Below are 23,298 nucleotides of genomic sequence, written 5' to 3'. Positions count from 1 at the left end.
CCGCGAGGAGGGACGGAACTGCCCCAACCAGCCTCAGCTGTGGCCACCAGCCCCGCAGCTGGGCTGCAGGCAGCAGGTGTCAGCCCTGGCCCTGCCCTGGGCCTCCCTCGCCCTCTTCCCCACACAAAACACCGTCCCGCAGGCACACAGGTCCTGCCCTGAACAACCGAATGATTTCCTGAAGTACAAACACCTCAGGAGTCTTAAAAATGGCTTTTGCAAAGAACTGGAAAGCAAGCAGTCAAGAGCAGCCCTCTGCCATGAGCAAGCAAGCAGTGTTTTCTCCCCTTCTCCTCCCCCAGGTGCTGCTCATAAACTAAATAAGGGCAGCAGACATTTATAACATCACCCTGCCGCGCAGCCATCAGAATGCACACAGAGCATGGAAATTCAAAATACAAATATGTTTGTGCAATACACTTTTATTTTCATTTTATTTTTTTAACCTTTGCAGTCATCTTGGAGTAATCATCATGTAAACAGTAGGATGGGATGGGATTACATTGAGTCATATGCAAATGGCTCTAAGAACACCTCAACGATCATGACAAGGCATTATAAATAACTTCTCTTAATAATATATATTTGCCATTTTCAGTACATTAAAGAGCTGCCGCTTATCTAGGATTAGCTAGGAAGTAGTTTAAATTGTAACCTCTGAGAAACACGTCTCCAAATTTGAAAGTCTGTCTAAGGTTCGCTAGCTCCATAACATCTATGTCACAGGTTAAGCATAAGACTACTTAGGTCAGAAGTGTTTTCTTTGTAACAGAGTTTTACTTGATCATTGCACAAAGCCCTATTATTTTCACTCCACCTTGGTATTTTGCAGAACATCGAGTAAAGCTTCAGTTCCATTCTTCAAGTTTTTATCACCTGTATGAAACCGGGTTCTATCATTAAGGATAAGTTGGATCAGAGATGGAGACAGTAAGCAGTCTACCTTCACGACAACAGTTCAAAGTAGTTCTAGCTCATAGACTCCCCGATAAAGCATAGTCAAAATACTCTAACACCTTTGCTACTGTATATACCCTCCTTGCTCAGATAACTATATATATTTTTTATATATTGTACCATATGTATGGTACTTCTAGAAAATGGAGATTATTTATTTAAGCAGCCTCAGGCACATTCTTAAAACAATGTCTGCAAGGCACCTCCCACTCCCTTAACAATCAGTTTGTGGACCCATTTTCAGACACACAACCAACAAAAGCTTGCTAATGCCTAATCAATTAATTTCAAACACCCCCTAGAAGTTACCAAATACTTCAAAGATATACCTGAAACTTTTTTAAATAATGGGAGATTAACTGCAAATAGCACATGATCAAGTCAAATCATTTTCTTATTACTAGGATGTGTAATGCATAAATATATGAAAAATAAAATTCACAGTCAAGTTTTAAAACCAGAATTCAAGTTTGGCTAATAATTCTTAACTTTTATATTTATGTTAATTTCTAAATGTAACAGGACAGAGGCAGTATTATCAACCACAAGTACAGGTAAAATAGTATCACTCAAAGTTTATGAAAGAAGTAAGCTTGATAGAAAATTCCTTTTGTAACCAATAAATACAGCCACCTGAGTGCATTTCCACAGGCTTTTTTAGGGGGAATCCAAATCAACTGCTAAGAGACATTTAGTAGCATTTTGAATGTTAGCAGCAGCGGTGTAGCTGTGGGCTTTGCTTGTTCTGAATTTGTGAATTGCTAGAGAATGAAGCAGAACTCAGTGTGTGGTGCATTAATTTTCCTTTGCATCTAAGCTGGCCTCTTCGCAACCTCACAATTCGGCTTGGGGTCAAGGGACAGACATCAGCTGACACTTAACTGAGCAAACCCAATCAGTTTCACTTCATCAGGAATCTCAGTGCCATCACAGCCAGAGGCCTGCAAGTACAAACAGAAAAGTTTAGTAATCACGCTACAAAGGAGGATTTGACAGGCAGGCTATAAATTCTCCCCATATCACCTAGTCAGCAAACAGCTTACTTGAAGGAAAGCTTTCAACTGCTTGGTGAATCCTCTGTCGGTGTTAGCCAACTGCATCCTTAATTTTAGCAAACTTTTAATCGATATTAAAAATTATGAAAAAAAAACCCTGGGAAATGAACACTTAAAGACCCAAATTCTTTAACCCAACCTTTCCACATTGGAGCCAGATTTGCTTTTTCATATAAGCACACGGTTTTCACTCATGAAGAGCAAATAACCTACATGTATAGAATATACTTTTACCGTTGTGCTGTAGACACCAAATGTCTCATGAGTCCAGTTATCCAGTCTATTTGGAATATCAATCCACTGAATTTTTAAACAAAAGATTGAAGCAGTCTATGAAGAGTAAATACTAATATTTACAAAAGGACAGCTGCTTTCTGACAGTACAATCTAGTACTTAAAATTGTGTAGTTGAGTTTCTTCAGTAAAGTCTGGCATGGTACAAACTGGCACAAGTAATCAGTCCATTTTTCACAAATAACAGTAAGAATATAAACCCACCCTGCTCAGGACTGAACTGTTACTTTAGGTCTGCTTTTAAAAAATTACACACGCTCTAGGCAAAATATTTTTATATTTTGATTTTTAAAGACAAAATTTGCTTCTGTAGGACAGAAGTGACTACATTTTAAATAAAGTTTTTTTACGCGTTCTTCGCCTATGTCATAGATAAATCATATAGTAATACAATTGGATGAACAGTATGTAATGGTATATTACTTATGACAGATGCCTTCAGACTCTTTGGCATATCCCCCAAAAAACCATCAGAACAATGGGTTCACCCTAAAAAATGCTCTTGATCCTTTTATGCATTAGTAGTGGTTAAATCCTTTAGTAGAACTGGTTTGTGTGTATGCAATGTAAGGAAAAGAGCTCTCAGGCTTCAAGTGCACTGACTGACATTATCCATTGAGCTTTCATGATCAAAAATAAACTCACTTAGTACTTGTGGAAGCATTACATCAGGCTACTCCTTCAAATTTATTTTGATCAGACAGAAAGAAGTTCTCTCTTCAGAGAGTATTTCACAGGTCCTATTCCACTGAAGCTGCAAGTTAAAGGTCTGAGATCATCACCATCAGTTACTATTAAGATATCTCAATGTTTTTTGGATTAGGAATTTACTAAATAAATAGAGTTTGAATTTTGCACTTAAAGTACCATGATAAAAAGAGCTAATACTATTAACATAATTCTACACTCTAGCTAGCTATCAATCTCCTCAAAGCCATGCTAAGTAACATATCTAGATGCATATAGATTTTTAAATGCCTTCCTTCTCAATAAATATTGTCTAATATTTAATGCACCTGGAACCTATTAGCTTATATTTTGTGCTTAGCATAAGTACAACTACTATACACAAATTGCACCATACAAGAAAAGCTCTTAGTATTTGCAATTCACTGTTTAGTGACTGAACGCATTCTTTCATTAATGTTTTTTTCCTCCCCTTTTCATATGAAAAAAACTTACATAAAATGCAAATTATACTGCGCAATAATTTTGTGTTTCCTTGAGTGTTGCCAAGAATACTTGTGTATTAAAGCAGCCTGCTTCCCAAAGTGTGGACAGCTGGATAACTGCAGAGATGTCATCATTTTGTGTTAGCCAAGTCAACTACGGGAGGTTTAATACTCTATATGTTCTGTAGAATGACATCATTATAAAATCAAAGATGCACTGTTAAAAAAATATGCAAGAGGGAGATCCAACCTGTATTGGCTTTGTGTGGCAAGGTTTTGGTAGCGGGGGGGTGGTGTTACAGGGGTGGCTTCTGTAAGAAGCTGCTGGAAGCTTCCCCTGTGTTCGAGAGAGCCCATACCACCTGGCTTTAAGACGGACCCGCAGCTGGCCAAGGCCGAGCCAATCAGCGATAGCGGTAACACCTCTGTGATAACATTTTTAAGAAGGGAAAAAAAGTTGGGATGCGGAGAAGCAGCTGTCAGAGAGAGGAGTGAGAACATGTAAGAGAAACAACCCTGCAGACACCAAGGTCAGTGAAGAAGGAGGGGGAGAAGATGCTCCAGGCGCTGGAGCAGAGATTCCCTGGCAGCCTGTGATGAAGACCATGGTGAGGCAGGCTGTCCCCCTGCAGCCCATGGAGGTCCATGGTGGAGCAGATATCCACCTGCAGCCCATGGAGGACCCCATGCCGGAGCAGGTGGGTTTCCAAAGGAGGCTGTGACCCCGTGGGAACCCCGCGATGGAGCAGGTTCCTGGCAGGACCTGCGGATCTGTGGAGAGAGGAGCCCACGGAGCAGGTTTTCTGGCAGGACTTGTGACCCCGTGGGGGACCCACGCTGGAGCAGTGTGCTGCTGAAGGATTGCACACTGTGGAAAGGACCCATGCTGGAGCAGTTCGTGAAGAACTGCAGCCCGTGGGAAGGACCCATGTTGGAGAAGTTCGTGGAGGACTGTCTCCTGTGGGAGGGACCCCAAGCTGGAGCAGGGGAAGAGTGTTATGAGTCCTCCCCCTGAGGAGGATGAAGCTGCAGAAAATAACGTGTGATGAACTGACCGTAAACCCCATTGCCCATCCCCCTGTGCTGCTGTGGGGGCTTGGTAGAGAATCCGGGAGTGAAGTTGTGCCTGGGAAGAAGGGAGGGGTGGAGGGAAGGTGTTCTGAGATTTGGTTTTATTTCTCATTACCCTACTCTGGTTGATTTGTAATAAATTGAGTTAATTTTCCCCAATTTGAGTCTGTTTTGCCCGTGATGGTAATTGGTGAGTGATCTCTCCTGTCCTTATCTCGACCCACAAGCTCTTTGTTACATTTTCTCTCCCCTGTCCAGCTGAGGATGGGGGAGTGACAGAACGGCTTTAGTGGGCACCTGGCGTCCAGCCAGGGTTAATCCACCACACAACCTTAAAGACAGATTCATCCAGGCAGCTCACTTTAATAACCTTCTTTACCATTTTGGCAATAATTAAAGACAAAACCAGTTAAGACATAAGTTGTTCTTTTTTCCCCAGAGATGAAAATGCTTGCTGTTTGAATAGAAATATTGTATACCAGCAAAATACCAGCAAAAGCAGTCTGCAAGCAGTGAGATACTAACCAGATTCCTCACCCACAAATAGTAGTAACTAACCCTAGACATTTCTCTGAATGGATATTGGATTAAATACATTTAGACTTTGAATCCCCATGAAATATTTAGCAACAAAATATGTTTTAATCAAGTTGCATACAAGTGCTCTCAAATTCAGTGAGACCTTGCTAATAAATAACAAAGATGCAGTAGGACATACAAACAAATGACAGAGTTATCATCGGCAACAATTCATTTAGCAACTCCGCTACACAATATAGAAACAGGCAGGAACAGAACACATATTAAGTTAATCCAAGGGTAAGAATAAGTTAGGATACTTCTTGTGGTTATGTTCTTTACCTGGGAAGTAGGAAACTAATGCAGGAAACCTAGGTTAAAGATTAACCTCAGGAATTGTTACCTAGCCAATGGAACTTACCTTGAAAAGGGACAGAGACCTTGATTTTGGATTGTCTCTTAATTCTGATTATGGTAAGGAGTAGTACTATAGAAGCATTCATTCACCAGAATCTGAAATACCATGTGACATTGACTGCACCTCAGCAATAAATCCAACTGAATCACAGAAATACCCAAACCTAAATTTTCAAGTGGATTTGTTTTCAACGTATATAAACCTTAACTGGATACTATGGGATATTACATTTTGGAATCTCAAGCCTCTATGTTAAGTGTGTGACCTAGAAACTCAGATTTCTATAGAGCCTCTGGAATATCTATGTATCTAAATGCTCATGGTGAGATGCCATTGACTACACAATAAAGCTAAGTCAGATGTTTAGACAGCAAGAACACAGATCAGCTGCAAAAAGAGAAGCATCAGCCTTTAAGCTATATTTAGATAGTAAGGGCAACAAAACCAAACCAATTTGAGTTACATGTCCTTATTCCACCACTCCAACCCTTTCTCAAAATAAACGTGTAGAGTTATGGAGATTTTACTGGACTGTAGAAGAAAAATGAGTCCAAATGATTTGGTCAGTTAAAACTACTCAAATCTGTATTTAAAAAATGACAAGGGAAGAACAATCCTGAATTAATACATTATCATCAACTAGGTCACTCTCTAAAAATGGCACTCTACAGCCCATCTGAAGCAGCTGCCTTTATAAACAAAGCTCTGGTTCTGGAGACCTGCTTATCTAAAAGACATTCAATCTCATCTTTCATAGGCGGCTGAGTCACTCTCAGCAAGGGGTGCTAAAAGCTGATTGGTAAGAGTTTGGTATTTACGTAGCTAATCATTTGATAGCTATGTAATAGCTATCAGGTATGTAGGTATGTAAATTTTTCAACTTAATTTTAGCAAGAAGTAAAAACAAATACAGCACATCAATTATTAATTGAGTTTTTGCAATGTAAATTTATTAATATTAAATTAGATCTATCATGATAGCATCAAAATCAACCAAAACTAGGACCCATGGTCCAGGGCACAAAATGCAGCACAGAAAACAGTCCCAGGCCAAACCCAGGGTCTAATGTTGTATATAGACTAGACAGAAAGAGGTGGGAAGGGGAAACAGTAATAAAATACAGTAGGAGCAAGATCAACTTGCAAGTGTGGATGGTCAGTTGGAAGAAGGTTGAAGGGAAGAACTAAGGAGAAGCAAGCAGTGGAGAGAGCGACCTGCACGCAAGAAAAATGGGGGCAGATGTTGGAAAAATGGGATTGGAATAAATTGTCCATTACCAGAGGACACTTCAGCCAGGGCAGAGCTGAGGGAGTGGGAGTGGAGAGGACTTAACCTAACAACTACCGTTTTCTCTGCTTTACTTGTTTCTGCAATTCTTTCCAGGGGTTTTCTCCCTGCAGTTTCTCACCTGAACCTCAGACTTCCTCAGAACTCATGTGAATGAACCTCCTTCCCCCTGAACAGTTATGAAGCTGTATGACCATACATATCCCTAATGTCCTGTCAAAATAGAGTTTAGTTTTTTTCTCTCACACATGGCAATTTCAATCACCTTACCTGTCAACACATTTATTCAGCAAAATAGCTGTAAACGAGGTAAAATCCAGACTCTGTATGAATACTGTGATAATTAGTTTGTTTCTTCCCTATATGCTTTTACTTACCAACTTAAAAGTCAATGTTTTCAAGGCCTTTGGATCATCTACTATCTTCTGTAAGTTAGCAGCAACTGTAAAATAAAGTATTAAAAAATAAATGATTTACAGAAAATTGCATGCAACATGACATCAAGCCTCATATTGAATCTTCTACTTAATTCTACACACATACATATTTGTAAATTACCACTTGAATCATTTAATCACATTCTAGCTGTCATTTGAAAGTCAGAGGGCAGTTAGGCTGCCATAAATCCTGCCTCCTTTCTTTTGCAATCACTCATACTTTGTGACTGTGAACTGATTCAGGGGAAAAAATATGTCTGAAACCAAAATGACAGGAAAAAAACCTACTAATTTTCATCTTAGTCTATTCCAAAAACAATTAACAATCACACAAATGTAAGTGCAAGGAAAATGGGAGAATCACGCAGCCAAGGCTAAGCTGATGGCTGTCATGATTTACATCATGTTTCTAGTATAGCCAGGGCCACCATCAGCACAAATTTCTAGGAGAAGGCTGAGCTCACTGTCCCCTCTAACTTCCATTTCTCCTGGCTTGATGTGTGTGCTTCTGTCCCTTCTTTGGGCTGGCACTAGTACCCACACAGACTCTTGGTGATCTGTTACAGCTCAGTACCAAAAAAAAATGAATAAAAATAAAAGAGTGGTACAAATGGAGCTGATCTTCAAACTACTCTCTCAGCAAGCATGACCAAGACTTGTGATGTAACAGCAATAAACAGTTTAACTAAATCTACAGAGCCCAAGTGTCCAGAGAAGATGTTACATGCTGTAACAGAAGTAGCAGGAAGGGAATAATTGAAAACAGAGGAGGAGGCAGGAAGATAAAAACCCTTTTTGTATCGAAACACCTAAGTCACATTTTTCATTTTTTTACAATACTGCTACCATTAATCTTGACCAAAAAATTGGCTGCTTTCAGCTTTGTATGTTTACTAAACTTGCTCCCCAGCTTTGCATAGTCATAGATCCTGAGCTAACCTCAAGACCAAACCATTGAGAGCCTTTGTTCAAGACCAACTTATGAGCACAAGATGTCATCAACAGGACATCAGCATGAGATAAAGAATCCACACTTGGCAGAGCTGATTAGACAAGATTTTGAAAAGGAAATAAATGGTAGTAGACATTTCTTAGTACACTGAGTAGGTAAGTACCATAAAGCAGAGAAGCAAGAAACCAGATGTTCTCCATAAATAATACTTTCCACAGACTTCATAACATGGAAGACATACAGCAAACATTTGCATGTTGAATGTCCTACTGTTACGAACTCAGGTTCCTACTTCCTCCATTTTCTAACATCACAAAGATAAAATTTTCACTCCTACTGTGCCTGATCATATATGATTCACTGTGTAGTAGCAGAAATTGGCCTCACAGGGGGAAGTACAGTAATTGGCAAGGGAATTTAGAGAAGTAAACAATTAGGCCAATCTTCCACTGTTAAATGCAAATGAAATTTTTGGGGGTCTTATTTTCTTTATACCACTGAAATGGCACCAAGGATTGTTCATACACCTGCAACAAGTTTGACCAGGGATGAAAGAGTGTTTGAAACTAAAAACAAGCCTTAAAAGCAAGCATAAGGTACATTTTGTAGAGAACAGGTTTTGGAAAGAAAAAAAAACTAATCTTCACAGTTAAATGAACTCAACTACAGGCACTACAACAGAAAGTCTTTCCATTTTTAAAGCATCGTTATTCATAATATTCTTTATTCTAGTCATTACAAACAATTTTTATTTTAATCACACAATTCACTTCCACAATCAATAAGTCAATTTTATTGCAAGACCTCCTACCTGATAAAATACATGCAAATACAGATAATGCATTTCATTACAATTAATACTTAGAACCTCATACGTAGGCAAAAAGGAGCGTTCAGCCTCACAGCTCCTGAAGCCAGGGTAGAATAGCTTCAATTTTTTATGTCTTAAAAAAATCTATAAAATAGGATCATGCACTCAAGAGCAGCTCTGGCTTATCCAAATTGCCATAAAACATGTCTTAAAAAAAAAAAAAAAAAATTAAAAAGAAAGAACAAATTCTCCAGCTAGTGTTATCTGGCTTCACTGAAATGGAGACACAGTGCTACAAAACCAGATAGGAGTTGGGTCCTAAATCCAAAGATTCCTAACTTCACCTATTATAAAATGTTACAAAAATATGAGCTTCAAATGCATGCTCATCTTCAGGAGGGGTGGCCTTTCATTTAATGGTGAGCAGACAACTAAGGCAAGTCAGCATGCTGCTTGGCTATTTTGCCTGAATGCAAAAATTTCCAGCTGCCCTTAGGCAAACTTAGTGGCAAAGTTATTATTACTGGACTTGCAAACAGCAGCTCATTATCAGCAAGTGTTTTAATGAACTACCATAAAAGAAAGGAGTGATATTTTAGATGGATATCTATCTTCAAGAAAACTGCTTTTCAAAGAACAGTCCTCATTAAAATTCTACAGGGACACAGTTTTATTTGTTCACTTGTCTTTACTTTTAATATGAACACAAGCCAAAAACTTTTACATATAAAATGCTAGAGAGACATCTGAAGCAAGCACATGAAATATGCTTTATTTTTGCCTCTCTGATGGGCCTTAACTAGAATGGGACATGTTTAATCAAAAACAAAATTAGGAGGATTTAAGAGAGTAATGCCAGATGTTTTCAGGCTACTCTTGAAAATGAGAAAGCAGACCTGCAAAGAGTATTAGAATACAAGTTTACATAAAAAAGTCACAGCCCTGGTTTCCTACAGCGAGATCTTTTCAATTTCAATTATATGCATTCACCATTTTTCAAGTAAAACTAGCATTTCACCTGTGACTTTAGGTACTGTGTTTTACATTTTCTGGTCTTTACAGAATGGCAATAAAAATGATTTTGCCAAAATAATGTCATTAATCCCATTCAGTCAAGCCACCATGAATGCAAATCCTCCGAAAGGTCTGCTCTTTCTGCAGTATCTGAAAACACATGTAATTAACATCCAACAAGAATCAAATATGTGTGTGTAATTACCTAGCAAAACCATAGAGTCCTGTTGGTATCCATTTCATTTTTCTAACTCCTTGCTTTTGTTTTGCTAGGTCTTGTCCTTGTTTAGACTGCAAGACCAACAATCGGAGGCAACTGTCTGAATTTGGATATCTAAGTCTGCATTTCAGGGAACTACTTAAAGTATTGTTCATTTTTTTTAGGAATGAGACAATCATTATCCTTTCCACTTTAGTGCAAGCCAAAGGTTCTAGGACCTCATTAAGTCCATAGCACTGGGCATGTCTCTCTGCACCTGAACACCTTGAAGATCTGGGCTCAGCTGGTAACTGGAATCTTTTGGGGCCTGATATAGTCAGCTAGGAAAAACAGCAGTAACCCACGAACTGCAGGTGTCCATGACATCTCTACTTTAGTTAACTTCCTATAGAAATAGGGCCTGCAGCACCGGCAGTAGAAGCCATACAAGTAGTCGAAAGTCCGCTCTGAAAGGCAGCCTGTAGTGCCTTCCAATTATTTCTCCACAAAGTTTCAGGATCCCATCTTAACTACAGTAAAGACATCCTCAAAATTATGGAATACTCACCCTACTTTAAATGCAATTAAATTAAGCTATCAGTTGCATTAAATGTAACTGATTTACCACTCTTACAAATATATGCCTAAAAATTTAGGACTACTATTAAACCTACACAGTTTGGACCACTAAGTATGCAAAGTCTCCCAAAAGACACTGAGAAATTCATGCCAGACATATACTCACAACAGTAAACAATGTTCTCCTGTACAAGCAGTTGCTGCTATTGTTCAGCCCTATTCAGAATTACTGATCACATCAGGCAAGAAAGAAGAACAATTACTTTTAAGTGGAACTGCTATTAGGCTTTACTGATGAACGTCTCCACCAGCTACTAAATTTAGCCTCTTTTTATCAAGGAAAATGATTTATGAGGTCGAGACTCACTAACCCTCCTAGTACAGTTCACGTACAAAGTTTTAATTTGGCTTAAATACAAAAAATGAGCCCAAAGTTTCTAAATACAGATGAACCCAAACACATCTGCAAACACTAGCAAGGAAAATAACCAGCCCACTCTCACCACCTCTCCCGCCCCCACACTCCCAACAATTCTTCTACTGCATGTCAGTGAACAAAGTCAATTTCATACAGTAATGCTCTCCCTCAAGGGAAAAGGAGTTTCACATTAGGAGTTTCTAGAGAGGTAGGAATCATTCTCTCCACTGAAACTTAAATTATTTGGAAAAGTGGAGAGCGTTGTAAAACATATGTCTCTGGATTCTACTTTACATCTTATCTCTAAGTTAAGTATGCTACAGTTCCTATTGACAAAGCCATTTTTCTTTTAAGTACTCTGAAGTCACGCCTCGGACGTTCAACTTCTGAAATTCATAGTAGATTAGTTTGCCTGCAAGGAGCACTAATTGACAATTTCAAATCCTGGTGGGAATTCACTGTTTCTACAAGGTCTGGATATACTAGGCTCAACTTTATTTTGCAGAGTGTTTTGTCAAGATGTTATGGCCATGCTCCTATAAAAGTCAGAAGAAGAAACATGAACAAGATAACCGCAGGAAAAAATTAAGTGGTGATGGAAAAACCTTTGCCAGCAGTAACCTCAAGTAAACAGAGTATACTTCAAATCATGTCTTGGAGCAAAAGCCCTCTTCAAACGTTAGCAGCAGTTAGCACAATAGGCTTTTTGTTGTTTACAACAACAAATGAGGTGCCATTCTGCTTTCATCAGAAGGCTTCTGAGGGACGTATAAGCAACCTATGTTCCACAAATCATTCCAGGTTCTTTTGCAGGTTTTGCTCAGTGACAAATGGTAGTGCGACTGTCAAAATAAGTGTCTGCACTTGCAGAACATGCATAGGATAAAAGGTCAAACCCAGCATATAAATATACACAACACAGGCTGCTAATTGCAGATGTAATAAACAAAAAAAACCTCAAATAGTCCTCTAGCATGATATTTATACAGAATATTCTACAAATCACTCTTTGCTATATGACAATTTTGGCCAACCATATCACTTATAATTTTTTAAATCAGTGATCAATATAAGCTGAGGTAACAGAACAAAAAAGGACGTCTTTAAGATCACAAATAAATATAAAAGAATAACCATACTTTGGGCAGACTGAAATAGCTGGTTTGCTCCTGTGATGTGATAGGACTCTGCCTGGTTATTTAAATTCTTAACACGGCATGAAACCTAACCCTAATGTCTTCTGAATAGGGAAAACTTCTGGAAAACTTAAAATTAATGAGACAGTAAATAAAGCTATATGAAGTGCAGTAGAACTATTTCCAGTACAATGCCGACCCAGCCAACTGAGCTGGAGCCATCTGGCATAAACACAGACACAGGCAGGATCTAAAGCTTGAGATGATATTTCTGGGGTGCTCTCAAAAGAATAATGATTCATCTGCTTTTCCATTTTGAAAAGAGTGGATGGGGAATCTCTTGACAGTATGCTTAGGTTCAACAGTTTGCAAAGCTATTGCATATTGTAATCCTGAAATTTAGATATGAGGAAAGGGAAAACATTATTCAGGCACAAAATTACTGTCACAAAAAAACCCTGAAAAATTATAAGCTCTGAGAAAATTAAAAATATTTTTAATAAGTGAAAAGTGTAATAATTGTTATGTAGTCCAAAACTCAATGTATAAGAAATAGTCACCTTCAACTGCTCCCTACTTCATCAATGGTATTGCTGTTAGAGGCCAAACTGAAAGCTCCACAGATTTACTGGCTTTCCTGCTGATTGTTTCAAATATTACCTCTTCCCCAACTGTAGGCAGTTATTTTGCCATTTTCATCTGATACATGGAATTCTACATAATTAACTGCCTTGGGAGTCTGCTGATTTGAGGATTAATGCCGTATTCTCCTGTATGGGTCTTAGGAAGCAAGATGCCTGAGTGACAGGGAGTACTTTTCAATGGAATTATCACTCCTGAAAATTCAGCTGCTGGTAGGGCTTTCCTCCAAAGGGCTGAATTTATTATGCATGCTCTTGAGGCGGTTTCACATATTGCAAGAGGTTCATTGCAATATATGCATTCATTTATATTTCATACTATACAATGGTTTTCATGCATTTGCAAGTTCATAACAAAATCAAAACTAAGTTTTAAAGCCTAGCTAGCACTGGATTATAGTATATTATGCAAACAATCAAAGCAATCAACCTTTAGCGCTTTTGGTAACAATTCCTCTCGATCTCTGACTTTATTATTATTATCTAATAGCTCATGAACTGTCTGCACAAAAGATTAAAAGACTTTTCAAAGAGAGGTCAAAAAGGTCTTTTAAGTGCACCGTGATTCCATTAGTTCACCCATTCAGGATGCTAATCATAAAACCCCTTTTGTTTATGTTGCTTGAGAACAGTAGCATGGGAAATATTAAAGCATTTTGAGATCTGTGACAGCTAACTAGCAAGTGTTTATTGCTACAGGACTGCAAGGAGCTAGACATGATTCTTACAAGAAAGAAATAAAAGAAAATAGAAATATCAATGGCAAGCCTGGCTTCTCTTCTGAGGAAGTTATTGGACATTGATAAGGCAGAAACATTAAAAACATTTAGAAATGTATTATTTATGAAGAGGCTGTCATTAGGAATTTATCAAAGGGAGATTAAGGCTCACAAATCTGTCTGAATTCTCGAAGTACATTGCTGAATCAGTAGATATAAAGACAGTGGAAACTATCTTGATTTCAACATTTGATACTTTAATATCTAACAGCTTGATTTGCAGCCTCACAATCAGAAAACACAGCTTAAAGAGGACAGCTACAGGACAACAGAAGGCCAGTTCTCCCTTGAAAGGAACACAGAGACCGAAAAAGGTCTCCTACAGCATCCTTATGAACAGAACTACAATTTCACAGGGCAATTCCCACAGCTTAAAGTGTTATTAAAACCACTTGAGCTCTGTTGTTCATATGGGTTCTGAGCCCCAATACTGTAAACATGGTAAACCCAGGAATGTATGCAGTTTCATGTGTGTATAAAGTACCAGGCATGAGGAAGAACTGTACCAAATAAAACTATCCTCACATCCCAAAGAATGGCCCAACATACAGCAATAGTAAAGAAAGGGGGCAAGCAATACCTCAAATTATGCACAGAACTCTCATAGGCGCAGGTTGTGCTACCCCTAGTGAATACCAAAATCTGTGCTGATTTAACTTAGGTATTTATTAATTTGTTCTATACAGACAACCAAGGTTTAGCCTTGTTCACATCTTTTTAGACATTTTTAAGGACATTAACTAGTAGTTTAGCATCAAGGTATCTTTATCTTGTTCCAGAAAAGGAGGGAGGGGAAAAAAAGTCAGACCAAAGCTTTAACAACTAACCAGTTATGCTATGTTATTCAAGAGTGGAACAGTCAAAGGCATGGAAGAGACCTCAGAGACATATATTCCTGATTGAACTACAGACAAATAAAGACTTTAAATATTTATCCTTGCGCAAACTGAAAAAAAATAAAAGGGTTTTTGGAATAAAAGTAGGCCTCAAATGTCTTCACATTAAGATCCATTAACAAGGGGTATTAATATGAGGGGTCACAGACAAAAACTGGAAAACCGAGGATTGATAAAGTAATATACAAGATTTCATTTTTCTTTAGGTAGCTGATGGAAAAATTCCCACCTAACAGAAGCAATATATTTTATGAAACAGGAGCACTGTATCAAAATGGAAAAATGAAATAACTTAGTGCTAGAAATCTACCTATTTCAATTCCAATAACACATTATTAAACTCTTAAATTCTCAATTATTTAGTATGGATATCCGATCTTAAGGTTATGTTTTACATTCTACAATCTGAGACAGAGGGGAAAAAAAAGACCGAAATTGTGATAACTGTTTTTATTGATTAAATTACAATATTAATATAACTGGCAAATTGTACCTTTTCCCAGAAACTTCTGAAAAAAATAGAAGGTTAATAGTTCACATTGATTCCGCCCCCCCCCCCCCCCGCAGAGTGTGTGAAAAGCACTTAGGCAAACCACTGCACATTTAAAACAAAAGTGTTATAAAAAGGTAAGTAGAATATATTTGGATACTTAAATGCTTATCTATTTCAGACCTTGATTCTGCATGTGTCTAATGGGGTAGATTATCCAGGAAGATGAGGGAGGAGTATACAGATTTCACAATTTCCCCTTTATTTTGAAAAAAGCATTTTTATGATCCTGGGCATTCTAAACCTTAGTCTAGTCTCAAATGAACATTAAAAATAAAAATTTAGACCTGCTGCCCAACATTGCTAGTAGGGATATTTAACAAGCCTGAGATATTACAGTAAATTGTGCTCATAAATTCTCTACACAAAAGAATAAGTCAGAGTACAAGGTTGAAAAAATCATTTGCCAGTGACTGAATGTAGAAAGCCAGTGCTAGCTTTCAGACAAAGGTTTTGACAACAGTTTGATTGTCATCAAGATATTGAAGACCACTCTAACAAATACCTTCATCATGCTGGATTAGAGTTGAAATGTAGGTCTATGCAGAAATAAGGAGGTCACATTCTGCTATGCATATTATTACATGGTAATCTCCTCTCCTCATCAGATCTTCACATCTCCTGTCCCGAGTTCTGCTATGAATTATAGATATTGTTCTGACAAAACTATTAAGAAGATGAAATAGCAGCCAGGCTACTTCAATACTTTATATCTGAAACTTGAAACAAGGAAAGATATATTTAGAAAAGACTCCCCGATGTGCAGGAGTTAGGTTCTGAAATAGACTACCTCTAGTTTGAAGAACCTCAATAAATCCTTATTTTGACATACTAACCACTTGCAGAGAAGTGAATGCCAAGGAAACAAATAACAGCAACTAAACTACTGTTGAAAAGAAGAACATTACTTACATTGCTGTCTTTGCAATTTCTGATTCAAATTCACAGTGGTATTTTTTTAAAACTAGAAAGGAAAGACCTCAAAACTATAATTTAAGACCTATGAGGGCAGAGAACACACTGCAGGTCTACGAGTTTATCACCTACCATATCAGGCAAAACCCAAATTAATCCCACTAATAAACAGATGGATTTATTCCTCAGTTACACAATTTAGTAGGAACTGGTAGACTGCATGCTGAAAAAAGGAACTTTCTTTAAAGGCAACTGCCAATTCCACCCTTTTTTTTCTTAAAGTAACTAAAAATTATTATTTACTTGATCATGGCTATAAGAGAGGCACATTTACTACGATACATGAATAACGAGTATATGTGTAGAGAATAACTTGCGCACTTGGAGAATTTCTTACATCATGTATTTATAGTTCTGCCACAACCAGCATTACAGCGGTGGTGATTATTCACCTAACACAACATTGTTTTTTTCACCTTGAACCTCTAAGTTTCCACCACACTGAAAATTCAGTAAGGTGGGAACCTGCGTGAAACCTGCTGGTTTCACACAATATACTTTCTCATGTGCACCTTTTACATATAAAACATATACCTAAAATAACTTTGAAGGTGCAATTAGATGCAAAGCTTGATTACCTGCGGGTGTACCTCAAGCTTCCAGAACTCCCAGCAGTCTAGTCATTATGAGTCACCCTTCAATGCATTAGCTCTAAACGAGCCAGATGTGTTGAAATATTTAAGTCCTTAGTTAAACCCTGGGGATTTCAGAGATATTCTCCTAGCTGTAATGCATTTGCATATCTTGCTAAAGAGATACAGAGTTATGTGCACACATTGAAGGCACAAGAGTTTCTACAAAATGCCTTAAAATACAGTCAGGGTTTCATTAAATCTCTAAGTTTACTTTTTAATGTATTATCCAGAAAGGAAATACAAAGTATTTAGTCTATTGCTTGGAATTAATTGTTAGGGTCTATAAAGGCATTTTTTCACTAGAAAGTTATGGGTACAGGGAGCTTTAGAAAATATAAAAACATGATACACAACTAAAAATTCAGTTATTTCACTCAGTTTGAACCACAGGAATAAACAGACACAAGAAAAAAATCAAACCTCCTAAGAAATTCCCTCAAAGATTACAAAAATCAGTGCATCTCAAAACAGTACTGATGTCAAATGACAAACCTATGCTGCCTTCAGATGGTAGTGCTACCCAAGCCACCTACCCATAGCAACATTACCACTCTTTGAGGACATAAATGAATGGAATACGCTTTCTACTTGTGCAGCACTATTCCATTTCCTGATTACAGTAAGATAAGCCGGAACTAGCTGAACAAAAGGCATCACTTTCAGTTTCAAACATGATTAATCTAACAAGACAGCAAAGAAAACTACATATAAGCAAATGCAGAGCAAAACCGAGGAAAGCAAAAGGATATTCACTGGGTAACTCTGAGGCTTTTCTGTGAATTGGATTGTCAGTGACACTACGAGTTAAGATGTTGTTACAGACACTAATACTAACAAACACGGCTTCTGCTTTTTCATCTTTCCATTTTAGCATGAAAGTACCTTCAGCATCAGCAGAGTCGGTACTGTAAGTCAGCTGTTTCAATTTCAGATACTTTAATACTGTGATTAATTGGGAACCATACATATTACTTACTGTTTAACATCCCTTGAAATAATGTCATTCTGGATTTGGTCAGATACATGTTCTCTGCACTCATGGCCAAATAACCCATCCACAGCCATGATTCTTTGTTTGTTTGTTTTTATTCTAGATGCCAATTTAATTCCTGTCTACTTACCACAGTAATGGCACTAAATAAAAATGCTATTCTGCCCATGTGCCTGCCACTCCCCCCCGCCCCCAAAACCCCAAACCAACAACCCCCAAACCCTTAGTCAAACTATTATGGCATCTATTGTATTCACACTTCTAAGAAAATATTCCAAGTGTTGATGAAAAAGTTTGCTACTTTCAAAATATGATCTCATGTCAAAATATGATCTATTGGGTTTTCAGCTGGTTCTTCTAAACCCATTAGGCATTTCAGCAGGAAGCTTTTGTTTTGACTGACTAAAAGCTGTTCCTCTGGTTACTAAGTGCATACCTGGGTCTGGCTCCAACACCAAAGACAGATACCCATTTACCAGTAGTTAATGTCTGGTATATTTAAAAGTGAAGATACATCTTCCATGATGCTCAAGGTATTCAAAGATACTTTTTGACAAAAACACCTAAAACAAAGGTACATTAATATAGTAAAGGGCACCTGCACATTTCTTGATGGCATGGATATCAAGGCTTTTATTTAAGCAGTATCTAGGAAGGGAAGTATTTATTTATATACTGCAATTTAGTAACTGTAAATACACCTTTAGGTTCTGAAATTTAAGCAAGACCTCTAGAAGATTAACTACAGCCTAAGGCTTTGCTGCAATTATACGCGCATTGTATACACCAGTGAAGTAGGATTGCAACTATGTGATTTTCAACAGAACTGACTGTTGATATGATTTGAGTTTCCTTTATGGTACCAAAAATATAATAAAGCATTACTAGGTGAATGTTTACTAGTTAATATACATATATTGCATATACACACAGAGACATATTTAATCTCAAAATGTATTTTAAAAATACTCCAGATCTTTCATATGATTTACTATAGCTATTTCAGTACTGCATAAAGATACCTCATCAGCTAGATACCTACATATAAGCCCCAAGATTCATTCCCCTCTGCAAATGCAAACTCTAGTCTGCTTTTAAACAAAATTCTCTGCACTGATTCCCTTGATCTAGGGACTCCTGTGAAACAATGTTACTTTCAATAAAAACAGAAAGCAGTCAATGGTAGCCAGAACTGAACATGCAAGATGGGATTTCTGCTTTTCTGCAGAACAGGTAGCTGAACTTATTGCTTATCAGAATGGAAATCTTCCTGGGAAGCCTGTGTTAAGTGAAGCAAATCCAGCAACACTCAAAAGGTGAAACGTGTTGATGTTTAGCAGCAAATTCTATAGAACTTAGATGTCAGCTGGTCCCCACTAACAGCTTCAGCTCACATATGCCATGGCCATACTTTCCACAACAGCTTTTACTGACTCCTATTCAAGTGTCCTTTCAGAAAATCAGCTGTTACACCAACAAATTGTTGAGTTCAAGATAAGCACAGGTATTTTCACCTTTCTTTTCTCTCCCAGCCTCTACATGTTCCAATATCCATTAAAAGAAACTACAGAACAACTTTTATGAGACTATCTCAGAACTGGCAATTTGCATTGGAAGAGGACTTTGCAGCAAATGGAAAAGGGAAGAGCGAAGAAAGGAAAAGGGGACTCATTGGGTCCCAGCAGGACTTGCACTGCAGCATCGTCAGCCATGACTCCGACTTCTGTGCAACACAGACTGCCAGCTGACTGCCCAGGCAGGTGGGATAGCCAACAGATAACAACTCTTCTCTTAGCCAGAACAAACCTATCTATTTATCATTTCTAAATGAAGTAAGGTATTTTGTGACAATGAAAATTCTAACAAAAACATCATCATCAGTACGGTAATGACATTTTTCATACTGGATGTTTAAAAGGCAGCAAACTAAGGCCAAGCTACCCCTCTCCCCTGAACCCGTATAGTAACAGCACAGTAGAAGTGACTTTAAGAGAAAAGTGCCTGGTAGCATGTACCATCTGCAAACCTCCCCTAAATACTTTTTCTTCAGAAATTAAAATAAAAACATAGGTAGGCCTTTTGTTTCTTAGATCAGATAGAATGAACCTGTCTTCTCAACATACAAAAGCGAAAGTACTGGGTTCTCTCTGAAACACTTTAGCTAGCCTACAAATGCACTGAGAATGTACTTAGATAATCTTCCACGCCAGTCACATGAACTTTTGGATTTGTAAAACACTGTCCATATCATTGAGGAGTTTGGTAATGATATCTGAACCAATTGATATGAACTTCTTTGACTGCAATACAAAGATTGATTTGCTAGTATTCCTGGTTTCAGTTCTCACACATTTAGCATCTACTAGCTCCCCTCTGATTTTGGTAACTATGTATCTACTCGTCTTGAGCAACCAGAAGAAGAGAAGGAACTGCAGGGAAATAAGCACTTCCAAATTAAATATTTTTGCCAATCACTGAATTTCATTTAAAAAAAAAAATTACTGAAGCACAGAATAGAAAAATAGAGAAGCATCTTTCCTCTCAGCAGCCAGAAAACATTTCTGATTATCTTTATTTTATTTTTTTTTAAACCATATAATATCTCTAGGTGCACTTTCCATCCACGAACTCGAGCAGAATATTTACTAACTTCAGAGCTGCCAAAGCACACTTTGCAAAATCCTACCAAAAAATAATTTTATTGCTAAACAAAAAAATTAAGTTAGCATAAAAATGATCAATCTTTGAACTGTAAATGATCCTTCAGGAGATCTATATTATATCATCCCTCTCAAACCACTAAAGAGTTCTGACTTCCAAAAGCAATCCTTGGACTGGTATCAAAATTGGCTTGTAGATTGAACTATGCATATATGAAAGCAAAATTAGAACAAAAAGGATTTTGTGAAAACCAGCATTAGAGAAAACATTTTTCACATCCATTTAACACAAACTTGTCACAAGAGCGTAATTGCAAACAAAAATGTAATTTACCTATAACTACATCATGGCCATCAACCAGGCCTGCAGAGAACAGCTCCTGAGAAACGCCATCTGCTGTGTCTGTCCAAAAGGTGAAATGAATAAGTATGAGAGCCCACAAAAACAACAAAAAGTATCAGTCACCCAATGCAATTTAACAAAAAAATATTTTAGTTCCAAAACACCCATGAAGGCAGGCTTGAATTCAAAATTATCTTTAATTAGGAGGAAAAAAGATAATTATCTTATTGTCCTCTGCACAGCAAATCACATGAGCTGATGATTTGATTCATTGCAAACCCCCTACAGACCTTTCCTGGCCACTAGCATTTCTCCTCTATTATCTAACTACATACTCCTACAGTTTACAAGTTCAGTATCTTCACAACCAAGAAAATAAACTATGTTTTGGTGTGGTTTTCACTGTTTTCTTTATCCCCTCCATTGTTCTGCATATCTAGACAGTGATATGCTATATAGGCTTTCTTGTTTGTTAGCAGTGGGGCAAAGGAGTTACATGAACAATCATTATTTTGAGCTTAGGCTTAAAATAGCTTTTAAGTACTGTGACCCAGGAAATTAAGAGCTTTGGATCAATCTTCCATCAATTGGTGTACCCGAGTGTGTTAATTCTTAAGTTCATGTAACTAGTACTTGCTCCTGGATAAAGACTTTAGAAGGCTTAGAGGTAAGTAGGAAGAAACAGCAGGAACAAGCCCAAATTCCAGCTGAGTCTCAACTGTACTATCGCCTCAACACCAATATCTGCATGGAGCACATGCTTTGAGGCAGTTACACAAAATTGCATCATTTCCTCAAGAAACACACACAAGTGAAAAACAATATAGCTGAGCTAGCTGCAATTTCTGGAGAGCTCTGGAGATAAGAATCATAGCTGCCTTCTGGCTGGGCTGCCTCAGTGACTATGAGGAACAGCCCTGGTATGTCGTATCCTCTATTTTTTGACCAAGTAAGAATTCTGAAAGAGCTTATGTAACTGCTTAAAGTAATTCTTTCAACAAGTGAGTAAACCAGGATGCCCAGTTAAGGAAGAGATCTCTTTCATAATTACCCATTGCCAAAATCAATGAGAAATGGAGGTAAACAACAGAGAGTATATCCATGCACAGAACTACTGCACATGAAAGATAGTATGATTTATAGGAAGAGAGACACCTCTTCCAATCTGGATTCATTTTTAGCGGAAGCTCTTTGAAGGCTATTCTAAATACAGTAAATACTGACTTCTAAGAAATCTGAAATGTGTTCATAGTTCAAAGGGTTGCTATTTAACAAGGATAATACCTTCTTAGTCAACATATCAGCCTCCTGTGTCTTTTATCCCAGTAATACTTGGTTTTCTTCAAACAAAAGTAACTTTAAAAGTTCTTACAACTCTTAGCACTGGAAAGCCAATACAGTTCTACAAGCATGCAGTAGAGTTTAGAGTTTCAATGCCAGAATTTTTTTTCTGGTGATAATACCAGATCTAGAGATGCAACTCAACTTTCAGCTGAAGACAGTGTTAGAAAAATGGTGTGTCCTTCATACTTGTTAACAGAACTTCTTTTATTACAAAGGGGAAAGAAACTCAAATATTACCACCATCACCACATAGGCTTTTATGGCTACTATATTCCATTTCCAACAATGTTTTCTAAATGTGAAAAAGGAAATTCCAAAGCTGTGAATATTAGTATGCAAGATCTTATATACCACATAGATCATTTCAATAAGACATGAAATTGATAAAGTATACTGTAGATCAAGTCTTCTAGTATATACTATATATTATGCAACCTTGCCACTAGAATTTACACGTATCTGCTATTCTTGTTCAAACGAAGTTCAATATAAAGCTCTGCACAGTAGGAAACATTCCAGAGAGGTAGTTTGTATTAACCATAAGCAGTAATCAATTTCTGAAATCTCTTATTGCTCAAAAAGGTAATAATTCAATTGAAGGAGCCTTACCTCTGCCTGGAGTAAACTCAAACCGTATGTCATTAAGTTCTTTCCTGGAGTTCCTGAAAAACATTCAGTGTATACATTAAAATGTAATGAACAACAGAACAACTATTCAGTTCCTATACCCAAAGAATACCTATGGCATTGACAACCGCATATTTGTAGCATGAATTTCCTCAACTTGACAGAGACTGCTCTCCCAAAGCACCCAGACAGGAGACACTCCACCGCATTTTCAGTCAGTATTTTGGGAAAAACTAGCAGAAAGATATGCTTAAGCTGAAAAGTGCCTTCAGTAACCTAAAGGATAAAATAAGGTCCTCTGATAAATATTTTCCTTTTCATCTTCAAAAGACACTCTGCCGTACTGGCTCTCCTAGTTCAACACAGCCTGAATCGTAAGCATTACCTCTTCTCCTCCAAGAGTAACAAAATATTCACTTGGACTTAAAGCTCCCTATTTTAGATCACATGTATACAGATGCTCGTTTAAGAGACAAAGTATCTAGCAAAGGTTAAATGCTGAAAAGCAGTGTTTGATGCACTGTGTTTATAAAGCTG

At 37.6% G+C, this 23,298-nt stretch overlaps 1 protein-coding gene across 2 annotated transcripts in view; it reads right to left on the bottom strand.

Moving 5' to 3' along the window:
• Positions 1-415: 415 nt before the first annotated feature.
• The window catches only part of STK39 (serine/threonine kinase 39), a 108,014-nt gene continuing 85,131 nt past the window's right edge, over positions 416-23,298 (bottom strand). For both annotated transcript variants that reach the window (XM_049810650.1, XM_049810658.1), the window contains 4 exons: positions 22,744-22,796; positions 20,782-20,850; positions 7,152-7,216; positions 416-1,898 (listed from right to left, as the gene is read on the bottom strand). In XM_049810650.1, coding sequence (XP_049666607.1) covers positions 1,824-1,898; positions 7,152-7,216; positions 20,782-20,850; positions 22,744-22,796 — 262 coding nt within the window. In that variant the 3' untranslated portion in view covers positions 416-1,823. The remainder of the gene's footprint in view (positions 1,899-7,151; positions 7,217-20,781; positions 20,851-22,743; positions 22,797-23,298) is intronic.

Source organism: Accipiter gentilis, chromosome 1 (genome assembly GCF_929443795.1).
Source record: "Accipiter gentilis chromosome 1, bAccGen1.1, whole genome shotgun sequence".
Classification (NCBI taxonomy): Eukaryota; Metazoa; Chordata; class Aves; order Accipitriformes; family Accipitridae; genus Astur; species Astur gentilis.
Note: the sequence above shows the minus strand (reverse complement) of the source record. Positions and strands in the feature narration are given on the sequence as shown.